Below are 17411 nucleotides of genomic sequence, written 5' to 3' on the forward strand. Positions count from 1 at the left end.
TCAATCCATCTTATTGAAGGTCATCCTCTTTTTTTGCTGACCCTCTACTTGGCTAAGCATGATGTTCTTTGCCAGAGACTGGTCCCTCCTGATAACATGTCCAAAGTGCATGAGACAAAGTTTTGCCATCCTTGGTTCTAAGGAGCATCCTGGCTATACTTCTTCCAAGACAGATTTGTTTCTTCTTTTGGCAGTCCATGGTATGTTCAGTGTTCTTTGCCAACACCATAATTCAAAGTTGTCAATTCTTCTTCAGTCTTCCTTATTCATTGTCCAACTTTTGTATGCATATGAGGTGACTGAAAACACCATGGCTTGAGTCAGGTGCACCTTAATCCTTAAAGTGACTCCTATGCTTTTTAACACTTTAAAGAGGTCTTTTCAATAGATTTGCTCAATGCAATATGCTTTTTTGATTTCTTGACTGCTGTTTCCATGGGCATTGATTGTAAATCCAAGTAAAATGAAATCCTTGACAACTTCAATCTTTTCTCCGTTTATCATGATGTTGCTTATTGGTCCAGTTGTGAGGATTCTTTATATTGAGGTAAAATCCATACTGAAGGCTGTAGTTTTTGATCTTCATCGAAGTGCTTCAAGTTCTCTTCACTTTCAGGAAGCAAGTTTGTATCATCTGCACATAATCCAGCTTCTTGAATTATTTGCTCAGCATACAGATTGACTAAGTATGGTAAAAGGATACAACCCTGACACATACCTTTCTTGACTTTAGACCACCTAGTATCCCCTTGTTCTGTTTGCATGACTGCTTCTTGGTCTATGTGCGGGTTCCTCATGGGCACAATTAAGTGTTCTGGAATTCCCATTCTTCCGAATGTTATCCATAAATTGTTATGATCCACACAGTCAAATGCCTTTTGCATAGTCAATAAAACAGAGGTAAACATCTTTCTGGTATTCTGTGCTTTCAGCCACGATCCATCTGACAGCAGCAATGGTATCCCTTGTTCCATCTCCTCTTCTGAATCTGACTTGAATTTCTGGCAGATAGTTCTGCTGCAGCCACTTTTGAATGATCTTCAACAACATTTTGCTAATAAACACCCTGAATATTCTGCGACAGCAGTAGTTAATTAACCTTTCTGTTTCCTAGTTTCCTCATCAATAAAGTGAAAATGGTAATAATAGCAACACCCTCATAGTGTTAACTGTTAAGATTAAATGAGCTAGAACATGTCAAACCCTTAGAACAATGCCTGGAGAAAGTAAATATTCTAGCATGAGAACAATTGTCATTGGAAACTCACTTCTAAATGTGAACATATAAAAGTAAGGGAGGAAGCAAGGAAAGCTGAATGAATCAGGGTACCACCAGAGAAACAAAACAAGTAGGATATACATATTAAGAGATTTACTGCCAGTAACTGGCTTATGTAATTGTAGGGGCTGGCTAGGCAAGTCTGAAACCGGCAGGGCAGGCCATCAGGAAGGGCAAAGGGAAACTCTTGGGAATGATCTGAAGCTACAGTCCACAAGTAGAATGTCTTCTTTGAAAAAAAATTCATTGCTGCTCTTAAATGCTTTCAGTCAATTGAATCAGGTCCACCCAGATTATTTAGGATAACCCCTTTACTTAAAGTCAACTGATTACGAACGTAAATCACCTCTACAAAATAACTTCACAGTATCACCTAGATTAATGTTTAGTTGAATAACTGGGGCTATAATGTAGCCATGAATCGGAATCAGCCCAACAGCAATGGGCTGAATGGGTTTTCTAGCCTAGCCAAAGGAGCCTGGTTGTACAATGGTCAAGCACTTGGCTGCTAACCAAAGGATCTGCAGTTCAAACCTACCAGCGGCTCCGTGGGAGAAAAGAACTGGTGATCTGCTCCAGCAAAGATTATAGCCTAGGCAACTCTATGGGGCAGTTCTACTCTGTCCTAAAAGGTCACTATGAGTTGGAATCAACTCAACGGCACCCAAAAACACATAGCCTAGCTAAGCTGACACGTAAAACTCATCATCACAAAAGGCTAGTGAGCAAGTTGACCTTTGTTTCTGATGGGTTCACTGTGAAAGTGAAATAAGAGCAGGGGGGAATAGTCTGATCCCTCGAGACATGCCTGTCCATGCTGTTCACAGACAGCTGAGGACCCTAGGACAGTGCACACACTGCTTGTCTTTGCATCCTTTTGTGTGGGAGCAGTGAGCAGGTTCTCTATGTTTCTAAATGGAGCTTAGTGTTGTTCATTGAGTCCGTCAATGAAACTGGAGGTTTACAGTTTCAAAGAATGGGGCTTTTCTACACAGCAGACTTAGGAAATCCTGATTCTGAATTCCCCCTTCTGTTAAAAGGCAGTATTGCATAACCAAAACATCAGGTTTGGCATCGGACGCTTGGGTTCAAATCCATCTCTGTCACCTAACAGGTATCTAGTCAAGTCATTTAACCTCTCTGAGCCTCAGCTTCCTAACCTGTGAATGGCAACAAAAATAACATCATCTCAGGGTTGTTACAAAGGATTAAAGACCACAAGCACAAATGGCCTGGGTTCATGAAAGATGCTCAGTTAAGACAAGCTATGAAGTTTAACGTCTTACTGTTCAAAGATTACCTAGCGTCAGCTGCTTGAACTTGGAAAAGTTACTCTGTGCCTTGGTTTCCTCCATTATAAAATGAGAAAGGATAATGAGAAGTTGTTCCAGAGATTAAGTAAGTTAATATATGTAAATTGCTCAGAACAGTGTCTGGCACATGTAGTTGTTGTGTGCTGTCGGGTGGATTCCGACTCACAGCGACCCTATAGGACAGAATAGAACTGCCCCATAGGGTTTCCAAGGCTATAATCTTTACAGGAGCAGACTGCTATATCTTTCTCCTGGGTGCGGCTGTCAGGCTTGAACCACTGACCTTTCAGTTAGCAGCCGAGAGCTTCACCACTGCACTACCAGGTCCCCTTGTCTGGAATGTAGTAAGCCCTAGGTACATTGTTAACCAGGGTGATTTGCTGTTTGGGTGGCAGTGGTGAAATCAAGGAGGCAGGAAACCTGGATTTTAGTCCTAGTTCTAAATTGGGTGAACTTGCAGAAGTTCCTTCCCCTCTCTGCCACTGGTTTCATTTTCTATAAAATAGGGGGTTGAGCACTCAGACGTCTTAAAATTCTACACCTAACTCCACTGTGAGATGTGAGAGCTTGAGGAGACTTTCTGGCTCGTGGATCCTTCTGAGATGCTGATCTCCCGCAGGTGTATCAGGGCTGCCTTATTGATTCACACCAGGAACGCTGTCTCCATCTCGGTTTTTCTACAGGCTGGTGGTTCTGTTTCTTTTCACCAAGATACGTTCCTCTGTCAGCCCCGTCAAAGCTGTCATAAGCCAGCTTTTGGCAGGAAGAAAAGGAAAACAGTGTTTTTATTTGTCTGTCTCGCCATGCCTTCCTTCCTTGGGGATCCCTTCTGAGAAAAATCGAAACAAAATTCTGCAACTGCCATGGTGAGAAATGGCAGCGATTCAAGAACCAGGGCCGCTCCTGTGAGGCAACGACTGGGCTCCTGTAAGGCCTGACTCACCCTCCCACTCAGGGCCTCCGGGGTCACTCCCTTTCTGTCCCAGTTGGATAACACGTTACAAACATCTTGACTGTTGTGGTTGGCAGGGGAATCTAAAAGAATGCAAAGAAAGAGTAACATGTGCTTTTTTAAAAAAAATAATTTTTTTTGTGCTTTAAGTGAAAGTTTACAAATCAAGTCAGTCTCTCACACAAAAACCCATACACACCTTGCTACACACTCCCAATTACTCTCCCCCTAATGAGACAGCCTGTTCTCTCCCTCCACTCTCTGTTTTTGTGTCCATTTTGCCAGCTTCTGACCCCCTCCACCCTCTCATCTCCCCTCCAGGTAGGAGATGCCAACATACTCTCAAGTGTCCACCTGATCCAAGAAGCTCACCTCTCTCCAACCCGTTGTCCAGTCCAATCCATGTCTGAAGAGTTGGCTTCGGGAATGGTTCCTGTCCTGGGGCAACAGAAGGTCTGGGGGCCATGACCACTGGGGTCCTTCTAGTCTCAGTCAGACCATTAAGTCTGGTCTTATGAGAATTTGGGGTCTGCATCCCACTGCTCTCCTGCTCCCTCAGGGGTTCTCTATTGTGTTCCCTGTCAGGGCTGTCATCAGTTGTAGCCGGGCACCATCTAGTTCTTCTGGTCTCAAGATGATGTAGTCTCTGGTTCATGTGGCCCTTTCTGTCTCTTGGGCTCGTAATCGCCTTGTGTCCTTGGTGTTCTTCATTCTCCTTTGATCCAGGTGGGTTGAGACCAACTGATGCATCTTAGATGGCTGCTTGCTAGCATTTAAGACCCCAGATGCCACTCTTCAAAGTGGGGTGCAGAATGTTTTCTTAATAGATTTTATTATGCCAGTTGACTTAGAGGTCCCTGGAAACCATGGTCCCCAGACTCCTGCCACGCTGGTCTTCAAAGCATTCAATTTATTCAGGAAACTTCTTTGCTTTTGGTTTAGTCCAATTGTGCTCACCTCCCCTGTACTGTGTGCTGTCTTTCCCTTCACCTAAAGTAGTTCTTATTTACTATCTAATTAGTGAATGCTCCCCTCCCCCCTCCCTCCCTCCACCCCTCGTAACCACCAAAGAATGTTTTCTTCTCAGTTTAAACTATTTCTCACATTCTTATATGATAGTGGTCTTATACAATATTTGTCCTTTGCAACTAATTTCACTCAGCATAATGCCTTCCAGGTTCTTCCATGTTATGAAATGTTTCACAGATTCCTCACTGTTCTTTATTGATGCATAGTATTCCATTGTGTGAATATACCATAATTTGTTTATCCATGCATCCATTGATGGACACCTTGCTTGCTTCCATGTTTTTGCTGTTGTAAACAGTGCTGCAATAAACATGGGTGTGCATATATGTGTTGGTGTAAATGCTCTTATTTCTCTAGGATATATTCCAAGGAGTGGGATTGCTGGATCATATGGTAGTTCTATTTCTAACTTTTTAAGGAAGCGCCAAATCAATTTCCAAAGTGGTTGTACCATTTGACATTCCCACCAGCAGTGTATAAGTGTTCCAGTCTCTCCACAGCCTCTCCAACATTCATTCTTTTGTGTTTTTTGGATTAATGCCAGCCTTGTTGGAGTGAGATGAAATCTCATTGTACTTTTAATCTGCATTTCTCTAATGGCTAATGATCGTGAACATTTCCTCATATATCTGGTTAGCTACCTGAATGTCTTCTTTAGTGAAGTGTCTATTCATATCTTCTGCCCATTTTTTAATTGGCTTATTTGTCTTTTTGCAGTTGAGTTTTTGCAGTGTCATGTAGACTTCAGAGATCAGGCACTGATCAGAAATGTCATAGCTAAAAACTTTTTCCCAGTCTGTAGGTAGTCTTTTTACTCTTTTGGTGAAGTCTTTGGATGAGCATAGGTGTTTGATTTTTGGGAGCTCATTTTTTTTTTTTCAGTTATCTAGTTTTTCTTCTGCATTCTTTATAATGTTTTATATACTGTTTATGCCATGTATTAGGGCTCCTAACTTCCCTATTTTTTCTTCCATGATCTTTATCGTTTTAGATTTTACATTTAGGTCTTTGATCCATTTTGAGTTAGTTTTTGTGCATGGAGTGAGGTATGGGTCTTGTTTCATTTTTTTGCAGATGGATATCCAGCTATGCCAGCACCATTTGTTAAAAAGACCGTCTTTTCCCCATTTAACTGTTTTGGGGCCTTTGTCAGATATCAACTGCTCATAAGTGCATGGCTTTATGTCTGGATTCTCAATTCTGTTCCATTGGTCCAAGTATCTGTTGTTGTACCAGTACCAGGCTGTTTTGACTACTGTGGCGGTGTAATAGGTTCTAAAATCAGGTAAAGTAAGGCCTCCCACTTTGTTCTTCTTTTTCAGTAATGCCTTATTTATCTGGGGCCTCTTTCTGTTCCATACAAAATTGGTGATTTGTTTCTCCATCTTATTAAAGAGTGTCCTTGGGATTTTGATCAGAATTGCATTAAATGCATAGATCGCTTTTGGTAGAATAGACATTTTTATAATGTTAAGTCTTCCTATCCACGAGCAACGTATGTTCTTCCACTTATGTAAGTCTCTTTTGGTTTCTTGCAGAAGTGTACTATAGTTTTCTTTGTATAAGCCTTTTACATCTCTGGTAAGATTTATTCCTAAGTGTTTTATCTTCTTGGGGGCTACTGTAAATGGCATTGATTTGGTGATTTCCTCTTCGATGTTCTTTCTGTTGGTGTAGAGGAATCCAACTGATTTTTGTATGTCTATCTTGTATCCCGATACTCTGCTGAATTCTTCTATTAGTTTCAGGAGTTTTCTGGAAGATTCCTTAGGGTTTTCTGTGTATAAGATTATGTCATCTGCAAATAGAGATACTTTGACTTCTTCCTTGCCAATCTGGATGTCCTTTACTTCTTTATCTAGCCCAGTTGCTCTGGCTAGGACTTCCAGCACAATGTTGAATAAGAGTGGTGATAAAGGGCATCCTTGTCTGGTTCCTGATCTCAATGGGAATGTTTTCGGGCTCTCTCCATTTAGGGTGATGTTGGCTGTTGGCTTTGTATAAATGCCCTTTATTATGTTGAGAAATTTTCCTTCTATTACTATTTTGCTGAGAGCTTTTGTCATGAATGAGTGTTGAACTTAGTCAAATGCCTTTTCTGCATCAGTTGATAAAATCATGTGATTCTTGTCTTTTATTTATATGGTGGATTATATTAATTGTTTTTCTAATGTTGAACCATCCCTGCATACCTGTTATGAATCCCACTTGGTCATGGTGAATTATTTTTTTGATATGTTGTTGAATTCTATTGGCTAGAATTTTGTTGAGGATTTTTGCATCCACATTCATATAGGTCTATAATTTTCTTTTCTTGTGGTGCCTTTACCTGGTTTTGGTATCAGGGATATGGTGGCTTCATAGAATGAGTTTGGTAGTATTCCATCCTTTTCTATGCTCTGAAATACCTTTAGTAGTGGTGTTAACTCTTCTCTGGAAGTTTGGTAAAACTCTGCAGTGAAGCTGTCCGGGCCAGGGCTTTTTTTTGTTGGGAGTTTTTTGATTACCTTTTCAATCTCTTCTTTTTTTTTTTTTTTTTTAATCTCTATTTGTGTTAGTTTAGGTAGGTAGTTTGCTTCTAGGATATCACCCATTTCTTCTAGGTTTTCAAATTTTTTTGAGTATAGTTTTTCATAGTAATCTGATATCATTGTTTTAATTTCAGTTGGGTCTGTTGTAATATAGCCCATCTCATTTCTTATTCGGGTTATTTACTTCCTCTCCTGTTTTTCTTTTGTCAGTTTGGCCAGTGGTTTATCAATTTTGTCGATTTTTTCAAAAAATCAGCTTTTGGTCTTGTTAATTCTTTCAATTGTTTTTCTGTTTTCTATTTCATTTAGTTCAGCTCTAATTTTTATTATTTGCTTTCTTCTGGGGCTTGAGGGTTTTTTTTTTGTTGTTGTTGCTCTCTTTCTGTTTGTTCAAGTTGCAGGGATAATTCTTTGATTTTAGCCCTTTCTTCTTTTTGGATGTGTGCATTTATTGATATAAATTGGCCTCTGAGCACCGCTTTTGCTGTGTCCCAAAGGTTCTGATAGGAAGTGTTTTCATTCTCATTGGATTCTATGAATTTCTTTATTCCATCCTTAATGTCTTCTATAATCCAGTCTTTTTTGAGCAGGGTATTGTTCAGTTTCCAAGTGTTTGATTTGTTTTCCCTGCTTTTCCTGTTATTGATTTCCACTATTATGGCCTTATGGTCAGAGAAGATGCTTTGTAATATTTCAATGTTTTGGATTCTGCTAAGGCTTGCTTTATGACCTAATATGTGGTCTACTCTAGAGAATGTTCCATGTGCACTAGAAAAGAAAGTACACTTGGTTGCCATTGGGTGGAGTGTTCTGTATATGTCTACGAGGTCAAGTTGGTTGATTGTGGCATTTAGATCTTCTGTGTCTTCACTGAACTTCTTTCTGGATGTCCTGTCCTTCACCGAAAGTGGTGTGTTGAAGTCATCTACTACTATTGTGGAGCTGTCTATCTCACTTTTCAGTGCTGATAGAGTTTGTTTTATGTATCTTGTAGCTGTGTCATTGGGTGCCTAAATGTTTGATATGGTTATATCTTCTTGGTGTATTTTCCCTTTAATCATTATATAGTGTCCTTCCTTATCCCTTCTGATGGATTTAACTTTAAAGTCTGTTTTGTCAGAAATTAATATTGCCACTCCTGCTCTTTTTTGATTGTTATTTTCTTGATATATTTTTTTTCCATCCTTTGAGTTTTAGTTTGTTTGTGTCTCTAAGTCTAAGATGTGTCTCTTGTAGGCAGCATATAGACGGATCTTATTTTTTTAATCCATTCTGCCACTCTCTGCCTCTTTATCGGTGCATTTAGTCCCTTTACATTCAGGGTACTTATGGACAGGTTTGAATTTAGTGCTATCATTTTGATGTCTTTTTTTGTGTGTTGACAGTTTCTTTTTCCCACTTGATTTTATGTGCTGAGTAGATTTTCTTTATATATTGTCCTTTCCTCATATTTGTCGTGGTTGATTTTGTTTCTGCTGAGTCTGTATTTTTCCCTTGTATTTTATTTTGATGAGTAGGATAGTTTGTCTCCTTTGTGGTTACCTTATTATTTACCCCTATTTTTCTAAATTTAAAACTAACTTTTATGTCTTTGTATCACCATATCTTCCTCTCCCTATGGAAGGTGTATGATTACATTTCTTAGTCCCTCTTAATTATTTTAATGTTGTCTTCTTTTATATAATAACATCGCTGTTACCCTGTGCTGGGCTTTTTTTTTTTTAAATCTTGCTTTGTTTTTTTGGATTTCCCTGTCTGGGTTGACTTCTGGTTGCTCTGCCCAGTGTTCTAGTCTTGGGTTGATACCTGATATTATTGATTTTCTAACCAAAGAACTCCCTTCAGTATTTCTTGTGGTTTTGGTTTGGTTTTTACGAATTCCCTAAACTTGTGTTTATCTGGAAGTCTTAATTTCACCTTCATATTTAAGAGACAGTTTTGATGGATATATGATTCTTTGCAGGCAATTTTTTTCCGTCAATTTTTTAAATATGTCATCCCATTGCCTTCTTGCCTGCATGGTTTCCGCTGAGTAGTCCGAGCTTATTCTTATTGACTCTCCTTTGTAGGTGACTTTTCTTTTATCCCTTGCTGCTCTTATAATTGTCTCTTTATCTTTGGTTTTGACAAGTTTGATTATAATATGTCTTGGTGACTTTCTTTTAAGATCTACCTTATGTGGAGTTCAGTGAGCATCTTGGATAGATATCTTCTCATCTTTCACAATATCAGGGAAGTTTTCTGCCAACAAATCTTCAACAATTTTCTCTGTATTTTCTGTTGTCCCTCCCTGTTCTGGTACTCCAATCACTCGTGGGTTATTTCTCTTGATAGAGTCCCACATGATTCTTAAGGTTTCTTCATTTTTTTTAATTCTTTTATCTGATTTTTCTTCAAATATATTAGTGCCAAGTGATTTATCTTCAAGTTCAGAAATTCTAGCTTCTATTTGCTCAGTTCTGCTCCTCTGACTTTCTATTGAGTTATCTAATTCTGTCATTTTATTGTTAATCTGAATTTCTGATTGCTGTCTGTCTATGGATTTTTCCAGCTTATTAAACTTTTCATTATGTTCCTGAGTAATCTTTCTAACTTCTTGAATTGCTTTATCTGTGTGTTCCTTGGCTTGTTCAGCATATCGCCTCATTTCCTTCCTGATGTCTTGAAGGGTCCTGTATATTAAACTTTGTATTCTGCATCTGGTAATACCAGGAATGTACTTTCATCTAGAAGATTCCTGGATTCTTTGTTTTGAGAGCCTGTTGAGGTGATCGTGGTCTTTTTCTTTATGTGACTTGATATTGACTGTTGTCTCCGAGCCATCTATAGTTATTGTATTAGTTTATGCTTGCTTGCTGTGTCGTAGCTACTTGCTTTGTTTTTTGTTTTGGTATACCCCTGTGGGTTGCTTGAGTGAGCTAGCTTAATTATTTTCACCTTTGGAGCTCTGGTGTCTTGTCCCCAGCTGGCTAGATCTGTTACCAGGTATATCAGTCTAGGAGCCCATTCAGTTTTCTTCTATGAATTCAGCTCAGGTTCCAGGTAGCTGATATCAAGTGTGTGGTACAGGCTCTGTCCTACAGTCTTCGAGGGGCGGGGTGATTGGCGTATATATTGGTATCTGATTGCAGCAGGGGGCCATGCTCTGAACAAGGCAGGGGGCTGAGAACCAACTCCCAAGTGTCTCTGAGGAAAACACGTCTCTGTTCCCTAAAGTGTGCTGGTGGGTGGGTTCTGCAGAGGGACCATGGGCACCCAAAATTTTTTGGTCGTAAGGACTGGGAGGTACCAGTTACCTTTGGACCCCTGTCACGGGTGGCTGTGTGATCTGAGTGGAGCTACCAGTCCTTAGGTCCCTGATGTAGGTAGGTGAGGACCTTGTTTAATAGGCAAAGCAATGTCAAACGTAGAATACCCACCTCTCCACTGCATAGCTGAAATGGTTGGAGTTTGCCAACAAGGGCCTATTCTCCCAAAATAGGCCCACACAGGTTCATGCAGAAGGGAAAGGTGTTCAAGGTCCCTGGACGGTTTATGCCTGGACAGGACCTGCTTCTGTCCTGAGCTCCCCCAGTTAATGGAGCTAGCAAATTATCTTTTCTCCCCAGTTGCAAATTTTTTCCTTCCCCAAGGCCGGGAGGACAGCTCTAGGTGCTCACCAGGGTCTATCTCAGGCCCAGGGATTCAGCCACTGAAGCCAGCTGGGGGGTGGGGGGATCGCAGTAAAATATACGCAAGTACTTAGCTTTTGCCGAGAGCACCCTTCTGCTCTGGTTCCGGAGGTGTGAGTGGGCTGTGTGGCTGGCTGCTTCTCCCTGAAGGAACTGCCCCCGAATGCTAGGACCAGTCACCTGCCGCCACTGCCACTCCAGAAATGGTGCCTGAGGGCTCCCCGTGATTCAGGTCCGGTAACTCCTCTCCACTTCTGAACGGCCTCTTCCTTCCCCTGCCCCTCAGTTCGTTGTCCAAGCTTGCCTTTGATGCTCAGGGCTCCCAGCTTGTCACAAATATACTCATTTCACTTTTTTTTTCGGGTCTTTGTTGTAAAGAGGGCTGAATTGAAGCGTCTATCTATTCTGCCATCTTGGCTCTGCCAACATGTGGTTTTTGGCTATGATTCTGTGACACAGCAAAGTACTAATTACACCCCCACCCAGACCCGCACCTTGGTTTTTCTCTGTTCTACTGCTATGAGAGAGGAGGAAGAGTTATATCCCTTTCCCTAAAACGGGACTCCTACCCTCTTTTCTGGTTCCTGGGTGGCACAAGCAGTTTGCCCTAGACTCCTAACATAAAGACTGGCAGTTCAAACCTACTCAGTGGCACTTCGGAAGAAAGGCCTGGTAATCTGCTATAAATATCACAGCCAAAAAAAAGTTATGGAGCAGTTCTACCCTGTAACACATGGGATCACCATGAGTTGGAAGCAATGGGTTTTTACAGTTTCTCTCAATGCAGGAGATGTTTAAAAGGCTGCTTCTGCTTCTCCTCTCTTATTTGCTTCTGCCTCTGAAGAGTGAGTATCTGAAGGTCAGACCCTGGCACTCAGTGGGCTATATTTACTACAAGGCAGAGTTATGAGCCTTAAAGGCAGGATCCCAGGAACCACCCTCCTTTCTCTTTCTGTGGCTAGTCCCAGCAACTTTTCTTCCATTTCTTTCTCCTGGTAATAAATGTGTGAGTGCCAGGGTCAGCAAGGAGGGCAAGCAAAGGGAAAAACAACTGATTATAAGTAACAGCAAATCAATTCACAGTGTTCCACAATGTTACACTATGCACATCCCGAGCAATTTTTCCGAACAACCAAATCATTGATTGGTTCCACTGTCCACTGGAAAGAATGAGGTAGAACTTCGTCCTACCTTAAGTTAAAAAGAATTTCTTATCACTCCTACCAAAGCTAAGTTGCATTGCTTAGTGTTTCAACCAGAATGAGCTTAGCCTTTCCTTGGCTTCATTTATTATTATTATTTTAAATAAGGAGAGACTTCATTTGCAAGGATTATTGCAAGAAGGGAGAAAGGGACTACTGCAATAGCGAAAAGAGGATTTTGCAACAGGGAGCCCATTCCAACCATGAGATCTACAAGACTTCATTTTACAGCAAAAAAAAAAAAAAATTTTTTTTTTTTATGACTAGAACCAGTCTTTGCATTTCCAAGTTAGAAGAAAGTTCAAAGACCATCCCACCCAATCCTCTATAAATTTGTCTACTTGACTTTCTCTATTACAACCTTTGTATGTGGTCCTGTGGTTTCTGTTTGAACATTTCAAGCACTAAAATGAACACTCTTTAACAAAAAGACTATATGTGGATAGATTTAATTATTGGGAATTGCTTTCTTTGTTACTTCTTTGTAACCTCCTCAAAATAAATTGTAATACCTTTACTTAGGGCAGCTTTTTAAGTACTTAAATGGTTCTTAGACTAGCTTCTGCTGTAGCAATCTCAGGGGCTGAAAACAACAAAGGTTTGTTTCTTGCATATGCCTATGTCCATCATGGCTCATCTTGGGGTTCTGCTGTGCATGGCCTTCATTTAGGTTGACAGAACAGATGCTCTCAGGAATGTTTTTGATCACCGAAGCAGAGGGAGAGACTGCTGTTGCTGTTGTGTGCCATCAAATCGATTTTCAACACATGGTGGCCCCGTGTGACACAGTAGAACTGCCCCATAGGGTTTTCTAGGCTGATCTTTATGGGAACAGACTGCCAAGTCTTTCTCCCTTGGAGCCGCTGGGTGGGTCTGAACCGCTGACCTTTTGGTGACCACTTAAGTAAAAAAAAAAAAAAAAATTTTTTTTTTAAGTGTTGCACCACTAGGGCTCCTTAAAGGGAGAGATAAAACGTGTAAAATCATGCTTCAGCTCCTACCTGAAAGTGATGCAAGTAACTTCCACTTATGTTTCATTGTCCAACACAAGTCACATAGCCACACTCAAACTCAAGGAGACAAGGAAGTATTATTCTACCGTGTGATTAGAAGGAAAACCAGGACTATTTAGTGACCAGCACTAAATGCAGACTTTACAAGCTCAAGGATCTTTTTTTTTTTTTTTAATCTACCATTGAAACAATTTTCAGTCCTTCACATGCTAGTCTTTAACTCTTGGCACCTACCAATTGAGTAAATGCATAATGAATAAAATGCTAATATAGCCTGAGTAATGATTTTAGCTGAAACAATTGTAAGTCTCCAACTTTCTGGGGTCAAACTTTCTTTTAATATCTAAATAAAATAACTTGAATTCTCACAGCATGTGACCGCACAAATCAGCCTCCCTCCCTAGTATTTCTGTGAAGTGCCAGTCCTAGGGTTTGGCAAACTGTTTTCTCCACACTCCTATACCCCACTCAATTCTCAATTAAGTTGCCCTGGCGCAGTGGTTAAAGAGCTCAGCTGCTAACCGAAAGGTCAGCAGCTCGAACCCACCAGCCGCTCCATGGGAGAAACTCACTGTGGGCCATCTCGTGCTGCTTTCTGGATTGTTGTCCACAAAACACAGACACAGCCCCTCTTCATTCCCCAAGTCACCACCAGCATAATACTGTTGTGGGTAGCAGACTTCACTGAAGTCTCAGGGATAATAGCTGTGGGGCAAGGACGGGGAGAAGTAGAGGAGAACAAACAAAAACCAAACCCATTGCCATCGAGTCAATTCCAACTCATAGTGACTCTAGAGAACAGAGTAGAACTGCACCATAGTGTTTCCAAGGAGCACCTGGTGGATTTGAACTGCCTACCTGTTGGTCAGCAGCTGTAGTACTTAACCACTGCGCCACCAGTAGGGGAGACAGACAGACATAAATAGCTAGACCTTAAAACGTAGACCTCACAAAGGACTCCTGGTGGCACAGTAGTTAAGAGCTCAGTTGCTAACTGAAAAGTGGGTGGTTGGAAACCACCAGCCGCTCTGCAGAAGAAATATGTGGCAGTCTGCTTCTGTAAAGATTACAGCCTTGGAAACCCTACAGAACAGTTTTACTCTGTTCTATAGGGTCACTATGATTCAGAATTGATTCAATGGCATACAACGACATGTTGAAATTATAAATAACTCTGGGTTAAGACAATAGCTACCAAATAAATAAACTATAAAAAAAACTAAATTGAGGATAAATATATTGTGATTCATGAACCTGAGTGTCATAGTTATTATCCAATTTCTGTACTTAGCCTCAGAATTATAAACATAATCTGAAATATCCTTAATACTAACATAGCTTTGTGCTGTATTCTAGAAAAAAAAAAAAAAGAAAGAAAATTAGACTTCACAGTTTCCAAAGTTCCTTACCTGTCTCTCACACACTCCCACCCCAATGCTGGGCCCATCTTCACCCCTCTGATGAAACCTGTCCCAAGTTCTTTCCCAACCCATGTTTCCAGACCCTGACCTCTTGTCTCCAGTTACCAAGGGGTGAACTCCACTTGACCATTGCTTTATCTTGACCTCTTCTATTCTCAACTTTTCTAATCCGTTCTCTTTCATAACAAAATCCTTATTAATATGTTTTCCAAACTAAAGAATTGTCCACCAAAACCTCCACTTTGAAATAGAGAGTAGAAATGGAGAAATTACAATTTTTCTTTCAGATGGCTCAGGAAAAAAAATTCTAAGCAAGTGCTTTTTCTCCCTATCAACCACATATTAAAAAAAAAAGTTTTAAATACTGTAAGCGTGGTTCATAAAGAGTGGATTTGGGAATACTGAGTGATCATGTAAAAGGGAGTCAGATTATGAAGGACCCTGGAATATCTGTTAGCCAATACTCATTTGTATTTTAAGCAGGGGATAACATGATGAGTGGATTATATGGGGTAGGGAGCACAGGCGAGGCAAAGCTGGGGGGGCTGTTGTAAAGCAGGTGAGAGGAAGCAGTGGGAGTGGGGAGAAGTGATGGAATCCAGTTCTAGTGAGGAGACAGAATGGACAGGACCTGGTGTGGGAGGGGGAGACTAGAGGGGAAAATCAGGAATGAAGCCTGGTTTTCTGTTTGTAGCAACTGAGTGACTATTGGTGCAAATCACAGTGGTAGAAAATAAAGAATAGGAATAACCTTAGGCGGAAGATAATGTTGTGTTTCAGACGTATTTCATTTTAGGTTTGTAGGACATCCAAGTGGGATCTGGGAACAGATTTGTAAGTCAGGGTTTTTAGGCAGAAGTGAACAGGGGGCTCTGTATCCTGAGGAAGAGCCAGGCTGCTGCTTAAAAAAAAAAGGGAAAACCTGAGCGAGTGTCCTTTTTGCTGCCTCGACCTCGTTAGAAGTTTGTGACTTTCTTGCAGTAAATCATTGGCTTAAGATGCACAAGAAATGTCTAAAGTGCTTGAGACCCTAGTTCAACCTCCACCTGGAAAAATAGAAAAAAAAAAAACTGGAGAGCTTGCTCTTCACTTAAGCATGTGTGGCCAAGCAGAGGTTAGCTGCTACTTTAATCAAAGTCGCGTGACAATGTGTTGCTTGGGAGCCCAGAATTTATCCCTTAACGTTTTTAGAGGAAGTTGTATTGTTAGAAATAAATTGTCACATCCTGTGATAGACTTCTGATATTTACAAGTGTGGCTTATCTGGCCCCATCTGACACCCATTTTTCATGTGGGCAGAGTTAAAGGCTCACTTTTTTTTTTTTTTTTTTTGCCTTTTTACTCATTTTTATGGGCATCACTCTTTGGTCTTTAAGGTGAGAAAAGAAATAGAAAAACATGGTTGATATGGCCTCATTCAAATCATTACACCTAAGCTGCCATTGTGGATACTATGGATAAGGCCTCAGGTATCTGAGTCCAGCCCTAAGCCAGGGTACCTATCGTACTACAGAAGAGTTGTTCTCGGCTGCTAACCTAGAGGTTGGCAGTTCAAACCCACCCAACAGCACCACGCAAGTGAAGCCTGGAGATCGGCTTCCATAAAGATTACAGCCAGGAAAACTCTATGGAGCAGTTTTACTCTGTAACATATCAGGTCGCCACGAGTCAGAATTGACTCAGCAGCAAACATGGGGAAAACGCCACTGGAATTAGAGCCAGGACACCTGCCTTCAAGTCCCAGGTTGTCATTCATTAGAAGGTTCCTTTGGCAAGTCACTGATCTCCTTTGGGTCTTCCTGGCCTTATCAGAGAAACAAATGATTACAGTTATCGCTGCATCAAAGGGTTGCTTGGAGATCATGGCTCAGAAAAGGACTGTAGAAGCAAAGGGATTATTACATGCCATGTGCCGCAATCCCCGATGAAGCTCAGGCTCCCTTCAGCTGTTGTGGCTGCGTTCTTAAAACAAAACAAAACTTCTTTTCTCTTGCAGTGCATCGTATGGGACTGGGACTCCAATGGCAAACATGACTTCATTGGAGAATTCACCTCCACGTTCAAGGAGATGAGGGGAGCATTGGAAGGGAAACAGGTATGTGGGAAACCACTTGTGTTACTTCCCCAGATGCTTCTCTCCTGATGCATACTTAGCACCCAGCCACATATGAAACACCTAGAGGTGAGATATCAATATAGGATTAAGTGTGATGAAAATGGAGCCTGTTGGAATATAAGTACCTTGACTCTGATACTGATACTAGCCCCACCCAAACAATTGTGTGACCTTGAATAAGACATTGTCCCACTACAGTAAAGTGTCTCCATAGGTAAAATGCAAAGGTCAGATGAGAATGTTTCTAATTTTCTTTAGTTGTAAAGCACTGGATAAGTGACTTAATCTCTGTGTCTCAGTTTTCTCACCTTGGAAACGAGGGTAATAATTGAATTTAACTCATAGAATTGTTGTAAGGATTAAGCGAGATCATCTGTAATATTCCCTTAGCGAAGTACCTAGCACATTGCAGCTCTGTGTTTCCATGACTTGGTTACATTAATAACATTTAGTTCTGTGGAGAAATTATTTTGATTTGCCCAATTTTCACTATGGGCACCAAGTTTTCATCTACTTTCAGAATTTCACTTACACACTTGATACAAAAACATGTACCCAAACACACACAACACAGATGCACATAGGATCCATTACACCACACAGAGACCTAAGCCTCCTCTGTGTTTCTCTCTCTCAGACACAGGTACCCTCATATATACATATACATCTGTCAGTTGTTGCTTAGACCCTAACCATGTAACTGATCTGCCTGTGCCCGTGGCTGGAAGTGTGGGAGGATGTAATGCCATCCAGGGAGCAGCCCTCAATAACTAATTAATGGAAGTGGGGTATAAATACCCCAGCTCCCTTGCTCTTCAGGTGGCATAACTTTGAGGTGTATGTTCTATATTGTTTCCCAGAGTTCCCCAGCAGGAATAAGCTCC

At 40.9% G+C, this 17411-nt stretch overlaps 1 protein-coding gene across 1 annotated transcript in view; it reads left to right on the top strand.

Annotated features, from left to right (window-relative positions):
- The window catches only part of CPNE4 (copine 4), a 621882-nt gene that overhangs the window by 535140 nt on the left and 69331 nt on the right, over positions 1-17411 (top strand). Inside the window, exon 8 of the mRNA XM_049870893.1 lies at positions 16408-16506. Coding sequence (XP_049726850.1) covers positions 16408-16506 — 99 coding nt within the window. The remainder of the gene's footprint in view (positions 1-16407; positions 16507-17411) is intronic.

This window comes from Elephas maximus, chromosome 27 (assembly GCF_024166365.1).
Source record: "Elephas maximus indicus isolate mEleMax1 chromosome 27, mEleMax1 primary haplotype, whole genome shotgun sequence".
NCBI classification, from domain to species: domain Eukaryota; kingdom Metazoa; phylum Chordata; class Mammalia; order Proboscidea; family Elephantidae; genus Elephas; species Elephas maximus.